The 15,862-nt window shown below is 42.8% G+C and overlaps 2 protein-coding genes across 2 annotated transcripts in view; one reads left to right on the top strand and one right to left on the bottom strand.

The window, feature by feature from the left end:
- Positions 1 to 15: 15 nt before the first annotated feature.
- On the top strand, positions 16 to 14,594 carry NUDT6 (nudix hydrolase 6). Its single transcript, XM_069854966.1, has 5 exons — positions 16 to 166; positions 1,637 to 1,840; positions 7,560 to 7,615; positions 10,583 to 10,637; positions 14,206 to 14,594. The coding sequence occupies exons 1-5, from the start codon at positions 16 to 18 to the stop codon at positions 14,592 to 14,594; spliced, it is 855 nt and encodes a 284-aa protein (XP_069711067.1).
- The window catches only part of FGF2 (fibroblast growth factor 2), a 33,524-nt gene continuing 27,681 nt past the window's right edge, over positions 10,020 to 15,862 (bottom strand). The window contains exon 3 of the mRNA XM_069855208.1: positions 10,020 to 15,290. Within this exon, the coding sequence (XP_069711309.1) occupies positions 15,105 to 15,290 (186 nt within the window). The 3' untranslated portion in view covers positions 10,020 to 15,104. The remainder of the gene's footprint in view (positions 15,291 to 15,862) is intronic.

Raw genomic sequence — 15,862 nt, 5'->3', positions numbered from 1 at the left:
CGGGCGGCGGGCGCCATGGGGCGGCTGTGGCGAGGGGCGCGGGGCTGGGCGGCCCTGGCCGGGCTGCGGGCGAGGACGGACAAGTTCGGGGGGGTGAGCGTGGACCTGGGCGAGCTGCGCCACCCCCGCCGCCTGGAGAGGGCCGCCTTCGGGCGGTGGCTGCGGGGCAAGTGGCGGAGGGGGCCGGGGAAGGGCGGGGGGGGGGGGGGGTGTCTCCCTGCTAAGGGGGCTGCGATTTCGCCTAGAGAAGAGGAGGCTGAGGGGAGACCTTATTGCTCTCTACAACTACCTGAAAGAAGGTTGTAGAGAGGAGGGTGCCTCTTCTCCCAAGTGATTGGACAGGACAAGGGGCAGTGGCTTCGAGCTGTGCCAATGGAGATTCAGGCTGGACATCAGAAAAAAAATTTCACAGAAAGGGTCATCGAGCGCTGGAACAGGCTGCCGACTAAAGTGGTTGAGTCGTCATCCCTGGAAGTGTTTAAAAGATGGGTAGACGACGAGCTCAGGGACATGGTTTAGGGGCAGATAGGAGTGGTTGGACTTCATGATCTAAGAAAGTCTTTGACAACCTAATGACTTGATGATTTAGATGAGACAGAGAAAAAAATTCTTCACAAAGAGAGGGGTGAGGCACTGACGCAGGTTGCCCAGGGAAGCTGTGGCTGCCCTATCCCTGCAGGTATTCAAGGCCAGGCTGGATGGAGCCTTGGGCAGCCTGGTCTGGTGGGAGGAGTCCCTGCCCATGGCAGGCGGTTGAAACTGGGTGATCTCTAAGGTCTTTTCCAAGCCAAACCATTCCATGATTGTACTGAGGGGCTGCCCTTGCCCTGAAGGAGCTGCTCTGCCCTATGAGGGATCTGCCCCTTTCCCTCCCATCCCCGAGAGGGAGCTACTCCTTTCTTCCCTTGAGGGGACTGCCCCTGTTGTCAGAGGAAGCGTCTCTGCCTGCCTTGAAGGTGCTGCCCCATCCCTGAGGGGGTGACCCCCTGTGAGGGAGTTGCCCTTTCCTTCCCTTGAGGGGGCTGCCTTCAGTTGCGTGCACTAGGCAGGAGGGCAGAACCTTGGCCGTGATGGAATGTGTCGGAAAGAGCAAAGATCCCATTTCTCTGTGTCTTCAGGTACATCCTAACATAATAGGACAGGAGAAAATAGCCTCATGTTGCACTAGGGGAGATTTAGATTGGCTATTAGAAAATACTACTTTAAGGAAAGGGTAGTGAAGCATTGGCACAGACTGCCCAGGGAAGCAGTGGAGTCACCTTCCCTGGAGGTTTTCAAAAAATGTGTGGCTGTGGCACTTTGGGACATGTTTTAGTAGGTACGGTGGTGTTGGGGTGATGGTTGGACTTGACCTCAGAGGTCTTTTCCAACCTCGGTGATTCCATAAGCCCCATCATTTTATGTCTAAACACCAAATCGTACCACATAAGATGCTGAGCTGGCAGCACCTCCTCTCCTGTCTCTGCCGACACATTTCACTTATTGATGGCAGTTTGACCCTGTGGTAAATAAGGTGAAAATACAGACTTCGACGTATTAATCCTGGCTGTTGTTTAAAGCCATGGGGAGCAAGAGCGAAGGGGTCTTGGAGGGGTGACAGAGGCCTTTGTCCTCCTTACCTTGCTCTCTCTTGCAGGTGCAGTGGCCCATTGGCGGGAGGAAGGCCGTGTTGCCGTCTGGCTGCGCATCCCCATCTTCCAGAGTGGGTTTGTGGCCACAGCCGCTTCACAAGGGTTTGGTTTCCACCATGCCGAGCAGGATGCATCCACCCTGACGCTGTGGCTAGGAGAAGGGCCCAGCAGGCTGCCGGGGTTTGCCACCCACCAGGTGGGCGTTGCAGGTCAGTCACAAAAGTGTTTGCACCCATGAAAAAACCTTTTAAGTGAGCACTTAGGACTGGGTTCAGCAGGAACCTCACCTCTGCACAACCAGTGCATGGAAAGCTGCTTACTGTTTGGGTAACTCCACAAAGCAGAGCGTGTCATTCATGAACACACCTGTACAACAATGCATGTTGCTAAAGACAGGCCAATAAAGAGAGAGGTTTTTCAAATTATTCCAGTTTGAGAAAATTGCGAACACTTTGGGAAGAAGAAGGTGTGGCCGGGTTCGGCACGAAATCAGTGGTGCCTCTGCACAATCAGTGCATGAAAACCCGCTTACTGGTTGGGTAACTCCACAAAGAAGTGAAGTGTGTTGTTCAGGATTGTACGTTTACAACCATGTATGTTCCTAGAAACAGGACAGAAAAGAGGTTTCTCAAATGGTTCCAGTTTAAGGAAATTGTAAACAGCTCAGGGTGAGGGAAATGTGTTCCCAAAACTTTAAATTTTAACTCAGAAATATTCATTTTAATCATCTTTCTGAGAAAGGTATCTGAGCTTTCACCTTGCTCATGACAAAGGTAGAATTTCAGGGTTCAAGGAGTTTAATTTTAAAAGCAAAAAAAAGTAACTACAAACTTCTTTGAAAAAGAAAAATTACAAAGGTCCAAAAGCTTCTCCAAACTGTTCTGGAAATGCACAACCAAAACGAGTGTATTTTACAAACAAACATCTGGACAGCATGCGCTTCCCCATTTAGACCTCCCACAACCACAGCTGGAAAGGACTTACTCTAAAAACTGAGGAAATTCCCAAGCAACTAGATAAGACGGTTTCCCATTTTTCTGCACAGCATGATACAAGGTGATGATACAAGCTGATGGTGAGCCAAAAATACAGTCAACTCGGACTCGACTTCGGGAAAGGTGAATGTTAGTGCTCTCTCTTCCCCAGATATGGAACTATCTGTCCTGTTACTTAGCAAGATCATGTAACCTGGAAGTTGGTTTGGGTGCCCCCTGTACTGGACAAGGCTAGGTAACACTCGGCACTTATGGCAGAGGGGCAGCCAGTATCCCCTTACAAGCTTGACTTGTTTGTCCCTGGCTTGTGAGGACTGCGTGAGGCGTTAATACTTCACGCAGTGGTTTTAAGACCCATTAATAGCCGTTCAAAAAATCTGGTTAGAAAGGACTCGTAAGAGCTGCATTATTCTGTGTCGCAGCAGGTAAGGTTTGGAAAAACAAAGCCTTCAAATACAAAACAGCGCTAGTGCTATAGGTAGTGGGAAATTTCAGTTACAAAGGCAGCAGAGGGCAGTGTAGAAGCTGAAGACAGGCTTGGATTTTTTTAATGGACATGTTCGAGCATGTTTTCCTGTGGTATGAAAACCTCACCATTAAAATATGCAGCATTAAACTCGAGTAAGATAATGCATTCTCCTACCAAAAGCACCGTGTTACTCCTTATGGTTAAAACTTGCATGTTTAAGAAATCGTGACTGAAAGGGGATTTTTCTGAAGGAGGTTTTGCATAGCTGAAAGTCCTGTTTAAAAAAAATTATGCCATTGAAGTGTTGTGACCCTGATGGTTATCAGGAAGGTTTTAGTACAAGAAAAATCATAACTGAAAATTCTTTCAAATCAACATTTGAAAATATGGGAAAATGCACTTTCAAAGCATTCATTGCTGATGTACTTTGAGGTAAGCACTTCGCACTCTGCAAGTAGGGAAAAAACCTTTGAGGAAAGGATAAGTTTCAGAAATGGCAATGTATGGATTTCATCATTTATTGCACAGATTTAAAAATTGCACAGCATATAATGTATGCATTCTTTGCTGACACTTTTCAAACCTGTACATGTTTATTCATTATTAAGATTTTTTTTTAAGAGATAAAGACTGAAGGAAGGCATTTGGGCAGGTAAACAGATTTCTGTGTGTGAATTAATGACTTTGGGTTTGTTTTTCCTCTGTTCCGCTCACTCTCAGAAGGTTTGAAACACATTGCAAGGATAAACCAAGCAGTTTGGATACCACCTTGTCTATGTTTATTCCATTAGCTTTCTACTAACAGAACCTGGGTAGTGCAAAGGCCTAATTCTATTTTTAACTAACTTTCTGAAACTATTATTTAAATACATGCACTTGTATTTTAAGTGTTTATGCATCTACCCCATGGCATTTCTATTTCCTGCACAAAAAAAAGGTATTTTAGAAAGTTTCTGCATTAAAAAGGAGCAAATTTGCCGTTGATGAGTCTTCATCTCAAAGCTGTGGCCTGGTGGTTAAATACACAGTACTTAATCCCTTGAGCATCCTGAGAATAAAGAACAGAGATGCTGAGAGTGGTTTGCTATCCTGCAGGAAGCCAGCCCAGGGAGCAGGCAACAGGTAGTGAGCCTGCACTGCCAAGTAGACCAGCTGCTGGTTTTCGTCCTGTCTGGAGTTTCCCACACAGTGAACACAGCAGAGCCAGGGCTGGTGCCTCCGCATCACCCAGCCAAGCAATGACAAAGGCGTGAATAAGCAAGGTCAGGCCATATTTTGCCAGACGAGATCAGAGTCACCAAGCAGAGAGTAGCGAACGTTACTCATTGGGCTTGGCCATTATTGTTTAGAAATAGTGGAATATGTGATGTATCTTCCAGCTAACTTACTGCATCCGTTTGTAGGCGGCAGGATTTTCCAAAAATGTAAAAGTACAAAAAAAAAAAAAAAAGCTGCCGGTACATTAAATGTTTTTGAAAAGCTTTTCCAAAGTTCTCTGCCTCTTGGGAGGAAGCAGTCTGCCACCCAGAAAGTGATACGTTTGTAAATGTGCCACCTAATAGTGGCAAGGAAAGGAAAACTGAGGAAAGGAAGTAAAAATGAGAGGAAGAAAAGTATACAGTTCTTCTCTTCCACGTCCCATGCAGTATAAGCCTTACAAGGTGCCTGTTGTTCTCACTGTTGAAACAAAGTCATTGGAGTTGAAAAGGGAGAGGGGTCTCCACAGACACATACACGTGGTCCTTAGCCTTTGCCAGTCATGTTACTTACAGAAGTGTATGAAATGAGCAGCTGGATAAATGTCAGACTGCACAGGGGGATGGACTTGTGTAGGCTGTGAGAGTCCAAGGAACCAAAAATGATTTTAAAACAGTTCCCCGGTTGTTTTGCAAAACAGTATCTATTCCTTCCTAGTGATGCTTAGAGTGCAAGCAGTTGTGTGTGCTCATTACAGGAGTGACAAGAGCTTTCCATAGAATCATGGAATGGTTTGGGCTGGAAAGGACCCTAAAGCCCATCCAGTTCCAATGCCATGGGCAGGGATGCCTCCCACCAGACCAGACTGCTCAAGGCCCCATCCAGCCTGGCCTTGAACACCTCCAGGGATGGGGCAGCCACAGCTTCCCTGGGCAACCTGTGCCCGTGCCTCACCACCCTCACCATGAAGAATTTCTTCCTAATGTCTAAATCTTCCCTCTTCCAACTGAAAGCCATTCGCCCTCATCCTGTCACTCCACGCCCTTGTAAGAGGTCCCTCCCCAGTTTTCCTGTGGCCCCTTCAGGTACTGGAAAGCTGCTGTAATGTCTCCCTAGAGCCTTCTCTTCTCCAGGCTGGACAACCCCAGCTCTCTCAGCCTGTCCTCATAGCAGAGGTGCTCCAACCCTTTGATCATCTTTGTAGCCTCCTCTGGACCCATTCCAACAGTTCCATATCCTTCTCTTGGGGATTCCAGAACTGGAACATCTTTGCTTACATGTTACATCAGTCCTAAATAAAAGTAGGCAGAGAAGATATTTTTTCACCTCCATTACTCATTTTCAAGAGTTGTCCGAGGGGATTTTTTTTTTTTAAGTAATTTTCTTACCTATTTCCCAAAAAAACACATTCAAAACAAAGCAGTGTTGCAATAATGATTACTTGCTTAGGGTGTAAGTGTAAACCTTTCCAGAAAGTCATCCTGGCATTGCATGATTTAAGGCTCCAGGTGCAACATTTGTAGCAAGAATGAGTTTTTAAAACCACAGTTAGAGCCTGCAGCCAAACTCTGATCTCACCTGTAGTTACCAGGTGTGGTCAAGATAGCTTCCACAGGGACTCCTGTGTTACACCTGGGAAAATGAGATTAGACAGCAAATCCTGTTACTCTGCTTGCTTTGGATTTAGGTATCATGTAGCAGACATTTTGGACATCTCACAGAGAATGTAACTGCCAAAAATTTCATTCACAGGCATAAATTTCTAGAGAAAGGGTAGAGAAAAAAAAAATGTTCTTTCTGTTTGACTCAAATCACAGTTTCCTTTCTTCGGAAGCCCTCCTGGGTCTCAGCAAACTGCTTGGCTGAAGAATGACTTTTCTAGAAAACAATCCCTGCAATCACAGTGTGAATTGAACTTTATCCTGCTTTCCTTTTGTTCCCTCTTTAAATCATTACAGTCCTTAAACCTGGGCACTGCTAAATATCTACAGGAGAAATGAAATCATAAAGTCACAAGCCTGGGGGAAGCAGATATGTTACTATCCTCTTAAAGTACGTCCTTTGACGTTACTGAAGGAAGACCTGTATTTCATATTCTAAACATTCCTCCTACATATAAATCTGCCGTGTATTATTAAAAAGCAGAGGAGGGGTTGAGCTGAACACTCATGCCTTAATAATTCCTTTCTGTGGAAACACTTCTCCATAGCATTTTAAATGCATAGATCATCAAGGGTCTGTCTATATAGTTTTCCTCCTTCTATAAAATGTTACAAACATTTTTTCATCTTTACCTACTAATTTGAAACCCATGCATGACTGATGTGGAAAAGAGCCTGGTAAGTTGCAGGACTGTACTCATTCTGCTCACCACAGTGCACAGCTTTAAAATCTGAGAGAAGGTCTGTTCTAAAGGGAACACGTTTTTAAACTCTGACCAATGCACTTGACGTAATGATTAAACACAAAAGCACTTGGGTTTTAAGAAGTAGGAAAACTTGTACTCTGCGGGAGAAAGTCATGGGCTGAGGATGAGGACACAAGAAAGAGCTAAACTTTTCAGTCACACATCCGGATTTTTTTTTTTCTTATTCAAGTGAAAATGTTACTTTTCCACTTGGAAGCAGTGCTTTTTGGTTAACAATTTGACTCAGATTACTGTGCAGTTCCAGTCATGAGCTGTTAGCTGGGCAGGACAGTACAACTTTATAGTCAATTGCTTGGTTGAACATTATCAGTAGTGCCAGCCCACTGAGTATTAAGCCTTGTGTGTTACTAACCAGAAACCACTCAGATCTTCACTACAGCAGGCAGGAGTTTTGGTATTAATTTCCCTGGAAAAAGGTTCTTGCCCATCATGGCTTCTCAGCTAGAATCACTGGAAAAAACTTCTTGGTTTCAAGCAAGATTACAGACACGTCTCTTGCTTAAGCAAGCAGCTTTGCTGGATTATTTGGACGGTGTCTTGATCTGGCCTGCTTTAGTTCTGACAATAACCCAAGCCAACTATTCTTTCCATTTCTTGTCTAATATGGAACTTAAATGTGGGCGCCTCTAACTTCGAATTTTTATACCATAACCTTCTTTTTGTATTTTATTGCCTATCAGTTTTCCACCAACAAACCACCTTCTGCAATTCATCCAGACAAATCTTGCTAACTGCAAACCGAGTATCAGTAGGAGTTTATCAAAACATTAATTTATGGTTGCTAAGATTGAACATCAACATTTAATACTTGGTTTTTTTCAATATTATCTCACTACTAGGTGCTGTTTTAGATGAAAGCACTGGAAGGGTGTTGGTCGTACAAGACAGAAATAAGGTAAGTTTGGTATAGGTTATGAAACAGAGAACTTTATTTAAAGAAGCCTACTCTGTAGTATAAAATAAAGATCTTTTTGTTTTCATTCCAATCCAGAATTGTGACAGCAGTTAATTCCTTTCAATAGTTGCTTGGAACACCTTTATCTACTGATCACTGTTGCATTTGAAGTGGAAAAAGAACTAGTTTGAAAATCAACAGCTTTGTTGTCAGTTATACCTGGTGATTGAATGAGCAGAATTAAGTATCTTTTCTGCTTTGAGTTTTTTTGTTTTCCTCTCTAACCGACCCAAGAGTCCCAGATCATGTGTTTGAATCCCCACAGACCACTGGAAAACTGTCATGGCTCAAAGCAGGATTTGGCAGAAGGATTCTGCTTTTGTTTGGTTTCAAAAATTCCAGACATATCTGTGGCCTTAAATAAGCAATAACATGGTTGGCCTTGCCCTGGAGACCACCTTTGTAAAGCAGGTGTAAAGATCATTCATTTCTCACAAACCGAAGTGCTTGACCTCGCTACTAAGAATGCCAGACCAGAGCTCATTGGTGTGGCAGTGGTGGGTGGTTTGTGTGGCTTGAGGTAACTGAGCATCTGTCCCTGGCACATCTTCCAGCCTCTGTCAGGCTAACCTCAGGTTTCATACAGCAAGTGCAGACTACTGGCTCGTGAACAGCTGCCTGTGCTGTTCCATTTACAATGTACTCAGCTTCCATTATGCTTTCATTTGCAGATTTCATACAAGTGTCTCCAGTTCAGTGAGAGTAACTGCAATTGTAGGATGGAAACAATCACAGCTTCACATACAGTAACCAAATCACTCTTGGGTGCATCATTTTTGTTTTATAGAGTTAAAACTAAGCCAGAATCTCACTGGCTGCATTCTTCTGCCTTTCTGGAAATAGCTACAAAGAGATCTATTCTCAGGACCCAAACTAGCCATCACTTCAGTTCATTGGTAACTACAATACTGTTAATTAACTTAATTGAAGAGCGCTGTCATAGGCAGGTTCAATCATACACCACACGAGGAAGAGAAACACCGCCTTGTTTCCTATAAAATATTAATTGTGTATTTTTACTTACCATAAAAGCAAAATTTTTCAAGGCCTTCTCTGCAGCAGGACCTGGTGGCTTCTGTTCAGTAATTAGTAATGAAAGCATCAATCTGCAGAAATGGTCCCACTTCTAGAGGCTCCACAGGAACAGAACAGCACAGAATTACCTCCAGAAATGCCAAGTTTTGTTTTTCCATTTATGCATACAGAAATTCCGAACCTGCATACTTACCTTTTATTAACTGTCTAAGTCGGTCAGAGAGTAAAAGGGGAAATGGCACTTTCTGCCTATGTAGAAGGGAACGGTAGTTTCCTAAGCCCAGGAGGCTTAACTTCCGAACACCGTGGCTTTGTTAACAGCCTCTATCCCCATCCAGTGTTACCGTGAGGCATCAGATGCTCTATTCAGGTTCTAGGTCCAAGTCCGCACTCAGCAGACACGAGCTCCTCAGCTTCTTGGCACACAAGAGGACCAGCCTGGCACCACTCTTCCCTCCAGCTAATTCTGAAAAGCCAGATGGGTAATATTCCAGGTCAACTATTTCAGCTTACCTTTCCAGAACAGAGCTGACACTTAGCACGGCAGGTGAGGATGGTGAAAGGAAAAAAGGGATTGTTTCCAACTTCCCCCTTTACATCTGTCTTATTGAGTGGATAAGATTAAGTATAAAACTTGAAGTGTACCCATACCCGTACATTTCTTATGCAGTGAGCAAATAAAATCTCAGTGCAAACAAACTGGCTCAGACGGTTGTTTCCCAGTGTCAGTTCCAGCACTCCTCCCTTCTCGTTCCCTCCTAAATGAACGATTTCCCTGAAATGGTGACTTCTAATAGAAATGATGTTCTGAAAGCTTAAAAAATATTTTGAGCAGCTCCTGGAATTCTAAGAGCTGTTTGGGTTCAGTCACGAAAGGGCAGTTCCACAGCACACTAAGATTTCCAAGAACTGAAAGCAAATCTGAAAGCCAGTCAACAGATGTATGTATTTTCCATCTGCATTATTTTTAATCTATTCATTCAAATCTCTATCCAAGCCCTTTACGAGTGCCCAGGAAAAAATAAAAAAACCCCAACATTTTCCAGTGTAGTCGGTGGGGTTTCAAATCACTGGAAAGCACACAGCTTCCCTCGCTGTGCTGCATCTACAAGAAAGGCCTCAGCATACTTTTTTTACTGCATTAATTTCTATTTGAAAGTTAACTTCTTCCTATATAAAACATCTAATAAGGGAAGAAATCAAAAGAATAGCACACAGATGTAAAGGTAATGCCAACAAATCTTTGTGAGGTGTAGGGATTGGGACTCCCTTCCCAGTATCAGTAACAGCACCAAGTCTGCATTTCACCTTGTTTTAAGTACTGAACTTTATTGCAATCAATAAATGATTCCATACATAAATCACATACCAGGCCTCAGGTTTTGTATTCCGTAAAAACAAACAAGTGACACTCAATGGTTATTACAGACACACAAAGTCATCTTAAAGCCAGTGCAGTACAGAACAGTACTACAATCATACCTTTCTGTAAGATTAAATATATATACAGTTTTTAAAAGCCAAACCCATGGGAGTGGAATACATTAGTGATTAAATACAAGATTATATATAGTCTATAGCAGCTTTTGTTAATATTCCTCTACTCTAGGTATCTAGCAGCAACGTTGTGTAATGACTGTTAGCTTGTATTTTCAGTCAGTAGCTGTTTTGTTCCAATATTTCATACAGACTGTAGGTATCTGATCACATTAGCAAGAACAAACAAGTTCCTACTTAAAGCCTTACTGCTGTTTATAAGAGTAATTACAATACTGCAGCTTCAACAAAAAAAAGTCATGTGTTGTCTCCTTCATATCAAGAAAGTACAAAACACACTGTATGCTTCATTAATATTTTTTCCCTCCTACACAGACTCTAAATGCATGGAAATTTCCAGGAGGCCTGTCTAATCCAGGCGAAGACATTGGTAAGTCCTACGATAACAGGTCAGACGTCAACAGAATTATAAGGTCGTTAACAATACTGAGATACATTGTGACCCACATCACTCCTGTGACTAATCGCTTCTTTGAGTTAATGGTGAACAGACAAAAGTGACGTGATCCTCTGACCTTAACAGCAGTGGGGTAACGTTACATTCAAGGCAGAGCAGCTTTGTATTTATAACATTTACCCTTTCCCACAATTTCTCTTCAAGGAGTGCTTGAAGCCAGCTTGGGTTTTGTAGGCTTGCTGGATATGTTGCAATAGGAGTTAAAAGTGCAGAGGATTAAGGTAATCAGTCTATAACCCAAATAAAAGCGAAACAGTGAGCTCTCAGCTCACTCTGGAATCCAGGGCTCTGAGCTCAATCACATTCTGAGCAAAAATTTCCAGCTCCCCATTTTTAATGTGCAAAACCAAATAAATACACTTGCTTCCTTCCACCCTTTTCCATTAGTTTATTTAGACCGAGAGCTGTTGGGCACAGGACCAGCACACAGTGCAGCGGCCACGGCCTGGGGGCAGCCAGTTTCAGTCAGAAACATAAGGCACTTCTGTGTTAAAAAGCGATGTTGATTGGAGGAAGGCCACCATTTCTCCCCAGCGTGGCACAGCCAGTGGTGAACGCTGCTGGTTACATTCAAAGGTGAACAAACCAGGGTACTCACAGAGAGAAAACTCTGCTTTTTCTTCCCTTGTATCTCACTCTTTAAAATTACAATGCATAGACTGGCTAATTCTTAAGTTATATTGCAGTTATTACGTAGGTCTTGGTTTCAAAAATTGCATTAATTTAGCCCCCCATCAGTGCTCAGATATGAATAGAGCTCAGTAAGTAATGCAGGACTCACAAATGTTGCCCAGAGCAATGCAGCAGCTCTGGCAAATCCAGTACCGATCCCAGGCCTCCTAAAGCCATTTCACACCTTAGAAATATCTCTGTACGTTCTCAACAGCCTTCCTACACCAACGTGGAGGGCTTGTATTCCAATCAGTGGGATATGGTTGAATTGTGGTTTTTGTAAATCACGAGTCACGTTAACTAAGTCTTTTTATCAAAACATGGTGACAGGAACCAACTTATTTGCTTGACAGCACAAATACATCTAACACAGTGACACAGATTCATGCTTTCAGAGGAATCCCAAAATACCATGTTCGGTGTCTGGCCAGGCACCTGTTCACTGAGAATAACAGAATTCTTAAGGTTGGAAAAGACCCGTCAGATCATTCAGTCCAACTTCTAGTGAGGAAGAGCAGATCTAGGCCGGGAGATGGCAGAGGGAGTTTTGTACTGAGGGAAAAGACCGACCAGCGCTGGCTACCGCTTCCCCAGAGGAATACTGAGTCAGCCAGTGGCCATCCCTTAAATAACAGGAGAGATTATGGCTGGAGCCTGGATGTAAGCATTGAAAAAGATCCAAGACAAAACAAATCTCTTGCAGCTCCCCTCCTGACACTACCAAATAGTATAATAATTCTCTATTCTACAATTCTCTGCTTCACATCTTAATATTACCAGAAGATATAAATTAGTGAAGCATAAAATATAATAGAGCTTAATTTTACTTTCTCTCTCACATCAAACCTTAGAAACTCAGTCATTCAGGGACTAAATTTCAAACTACGATCACAAATTGCAGTTACAATGCCTGAAGATCCTGTGATTATATGAAGTGACAAAATATACGGCTGCCTACTTTAATGAGTACAAACTGACTTGCACAAGTGATTTGAGTAGTTTCATAATGCAGATTAAGCAAAGTGCACGCATTTTTGTATTTCAATATTTCTGAAACTCAAGCCCTAGTGTTTCTTCTCGTTTAACTGTCAGGATATATTTAAACATAAATATACATTTAAATAAAATGGAAATGGGAAAAGGCACTTTATCTAAAAGCAAAGCTGAAAGCTTAAATTAAATCTGTAATTATTTCATTTTTCTTACCACAGCCTGCCTCGGCATTCCTTATGATCTCAGTTGTTTGCCCTCTTTGAACACCTTTGTGTAATACAGCCCCTTGCCCAATAATAAAACCACTTGCCACAGGGCATCTGCTCCGTGACCACTGTTTTAAACCAGAGGACCACAGAGGCCTGGACAACATAAAACACAGTCTCTCCCAAGGTCAACAGCAATAAATCAGTATCTTCCTCCATGTACTTTTTCCACATGTGCAGTAGCCTTTTAACCAATCAATACTGTGATAAAGTCACTAACAGAAGTGTTCTGCAGGCAGCACGTGCTTGTGCATCTCCAGTCCCACAAAGACCTCTGTACACTTGGTGTAAACCTTACAGATTGTTCCATTGCAAGATGGATGCTGAGCTGAGGCAGAAGGATGTGCAGAACTGGGGACATTTATAGTTGCTTGGCCCCTGCTGGATAGATCCTTCTGTTACATATTGCCACTGGATGTCCTGACGTCATTGGAAACTACCCCTACAACGTGCGTTGCTCACCTCTGACACTCCATATGCAGGCTTCTATAGGAAGGCGAATGTCTACAAGGTCCTGTAAAACCTATTTTACTTTTGGAAGTGAGCCAACACTCATTTCTCACCAAAAATGAACCAACTGAAGCAGACAGCAATGCAAAACAGCTACGCACATTTACCTCTCCAGCAAGACACAACTATGAGTTTATCTAGATTTGGAAATACCGCAGTGGTAGTCACCGCCAAGCAAACAAGAGCTGGCTGGATGGCAACAGACTGCAGAATCCGGGGAAATAAGTGGGATATCAAACATCTCATTCAACTCTTCAATTGAAGTTGTTATTCAAGAGAAAAATATCTTTTGAAGCGCAGCGGATAGATGGGTAATTCTCTGGCTTCAGTTACAGTGCAGAGACCCTCCAGACCCCTGAAGCTCTGGCTGTTTTTATAATAGGGAACATTAACACCTCTGTTACAGTTTGTGTACGTCAGCAAAGTATGTGTGCAGCGTGTTTCCTGCAAGAGTGGGCTGCGTGCTGCACTGCTGTTATGGTGTAGTTGAGGTGTCACAACACTTGAGAGACATTTTAGAAAAGACTTGGTACTGATTTTCACGTTCTTGAAATGATCCTTTTACCCACGTTGTTGCGCTTGTGGCACAGTGCAATGAAACAGTGATTTGATCGAGCAATCTGACACGTATGGTGTTCAGCTGCACAGGGTCTGAGCCCGAAACCTGACAGAGGCAAGGAGGGAGACACGGGCTGAGATTCAAAGGCCTGAAAAGAGGGTGCAGTGCTTTCTTGGATTAAGAGATGAGGAGAGCCAGCAACTAGCAGCAGCTGTTTCAAAACCATACCCTGTACAGTATCACCAAAAGTTTCTTACTTTTATCATTTGTTAGGACATACACAAGAAAGCCTTGTAGCGATTCATTTGGTTTGGAGACCAGAAAGTAAGCTTATCCTTGGGTTGAAACAAACAGGCTTACACTCTGAAAAGCTTGTGATGCAGAACAGAGAACGCCTTGACTTAGAAATGTTCTGTGATCAAAAGGTGTACAGTGTTAAGCTATTCCTCTCTGTATGGTAAAGATTGCTCTTTTCACCTAGGAGACACAGCAGTTCGAGAAGTGTTTGAAGAGACTGGCATCAAGTCAGAGTTCAAGTCCATCCTAAGCATAAGACAGCAACACAAACACCCCGGAGCCTTTGGCAAGTCGGATATGTACATCGTCTGTCGCCTGGAACCCTCTTCCTTCAACATCAGCTTCTGCCAGCAGGAGTGCCTGAAGTGTGAATGGATGGACCTCGACGAGCTCACCAGGACAAAACATGCTACTCCTATCACCAGCAACGTAGCTAAACTCTTACTTTACGGATACCGGGAAGGGTTTGATAAGATTGATGTAAAAATGAGAGAGTTCCCAGCTGTTTACACAGGCCTGTTCTACAAACTATATCACAGGGAGCTGCCCGAGTCCTATAGAAACCTTACATGATAACAGTAAGTTTCACATTTCATTATAATAATAATAATAAACAAATGTTACTGTAGCATTATTTAGACCATATTAAAACTATTCATGGACTTTTTTTAGGTAATTATTAGAAAGTAATTATTTACTCTATTCTCTAATATGCTATAGAGATATAAATTAGTTTAAAAGGTAAATATTCCTGTAAGCGTGCATCAGATTTGTCTTCCTTTGCTCTGTAAAGCAAACAAAATATATAAAGTAGCTCTACATAGGTATCTAGCCGAAAACAGAAGTGTTACTGATCCTGAAAATAGATTTTCCAAGTAATTTTACCTCCACGCACACTAGCACAGTAGGTTTAAAGAGCAATATAAGCACAGCATGAAACATTCCTGTTTTAATCCAATATCTGCAAAATAGCAATCCAATATCAGCAAATAATCGCTTATATTTTTGGTACTTCGGAGAGGAGCGGGAAACTTAACCTCTTCAGTGCTGTGTGGTGTACGTGCTCAGAGTCCGCCACGGAAATCAGCTTTTAGCAGACATGGGAAGGAAAAGGATAGCTTTCTGTCCAGGGCCGGTTTTTGGTCCGGGTTTGTACTGTCCAGTTCTTTTCAGTGCCACATACCAATCGGAGTATTTGCGTGATCGGTAAGTGTTGTAGTTATTAGATTCCAAACGCTCAAAAAAGAAACATTCTTCTGTTGCACATTTCTGAAAAGGAAAGAGGAAAACATTATTGATATCCCAGCACAACAAATCAGTTGTTCTCCTCAGACTGACTTATTAGGAACCTAAGTCAGCAGGACATTTGCTTTTAAGAAATTCACATAGATGCTTCATGTTTAAAGACAGACACAGTTCATGTTAAAATATGGGCAAAAACACCCAAAAGAAGGAGAGTTTTTACCTGTGGTTCAGTTATTGCCTTAAAAGGAGATTCTAGTTTGCTTTCTCTATGTAAATCTTTGTTCTGATCTGAAATTCAATCAGACTATTAAATGAAGAACCCCGTCTCCTGGCACTCACTGGTCTTGCCATCTCATCCTCGGCTATGGTTTAACCAAAAAGAAAAGCAGGACCTAACAGAAAAGGAAACATTCCCTTGCCCTCCTCAAACCAACCTTTTTATCAGTCAGATACAGAGCACGGCTTAGTTTCAGCCCTTGCCTCTTCTTTTCTAGTGCTCAAACCTGCATTCCTGTGCTCTGGAACAGTGGGAACCCTGCACCTCTCCTCAAGAGTTTTTAAAATTCAAAACATTTGAAATTATTTTAAGGGAAGAC

The sequence above is a fragment of the Phaenicophaeus curvirostris genome, chromosome 4 (genome assembly GCF_032191515.1).
Source record: "Phaenicophaeus curvirostris isolate KB17595 chromosome 4, BPBGC_Pcur_1.0, whole genome shotgun sequence".
In the NCBI taxonomy this organism is placed as follows: domain Eukaryota; kingdom Metazoa; phylum Chordata; class Aves; order Cuculiformes; family Cuculidae; genus Phaenicophaeus; species Phaenicophaeus curvirostris.
The sequence above is the reverse complement of the archived record's forward strand: the minus strand, read 5'-3'. Positions and strand labels throughout refer to the sequence as shown.

What these genes read in the sequence shown, in the direction of transcription:
- NUDT6 (XM_069854966.1), top strand. Translation starts at nt 16, where the DNA reads ATGGGGCGGCTGTGGCGAGGGGCGCGGGGCTGGGCGGCCCTGGCCGGG. An exon ending in CCACCAGGTGGGCGTTGCAG is followed by an intron (nt 1,841 to 7,559) that starts GTCAGTCACAAA and finishes TCTCACTACTAG; the next exon opens with GTGCTGTTTTAGATGAAAGC. An exon ending in TAATCCAGGCGAAGACATTG is followed by an intron (nt 10,638 to 14,205) that starts GTAAGTCCTACG and finishes CTTTTCACCTAG; the next exon opens with GAGACACAGCAGTTCGAGAA.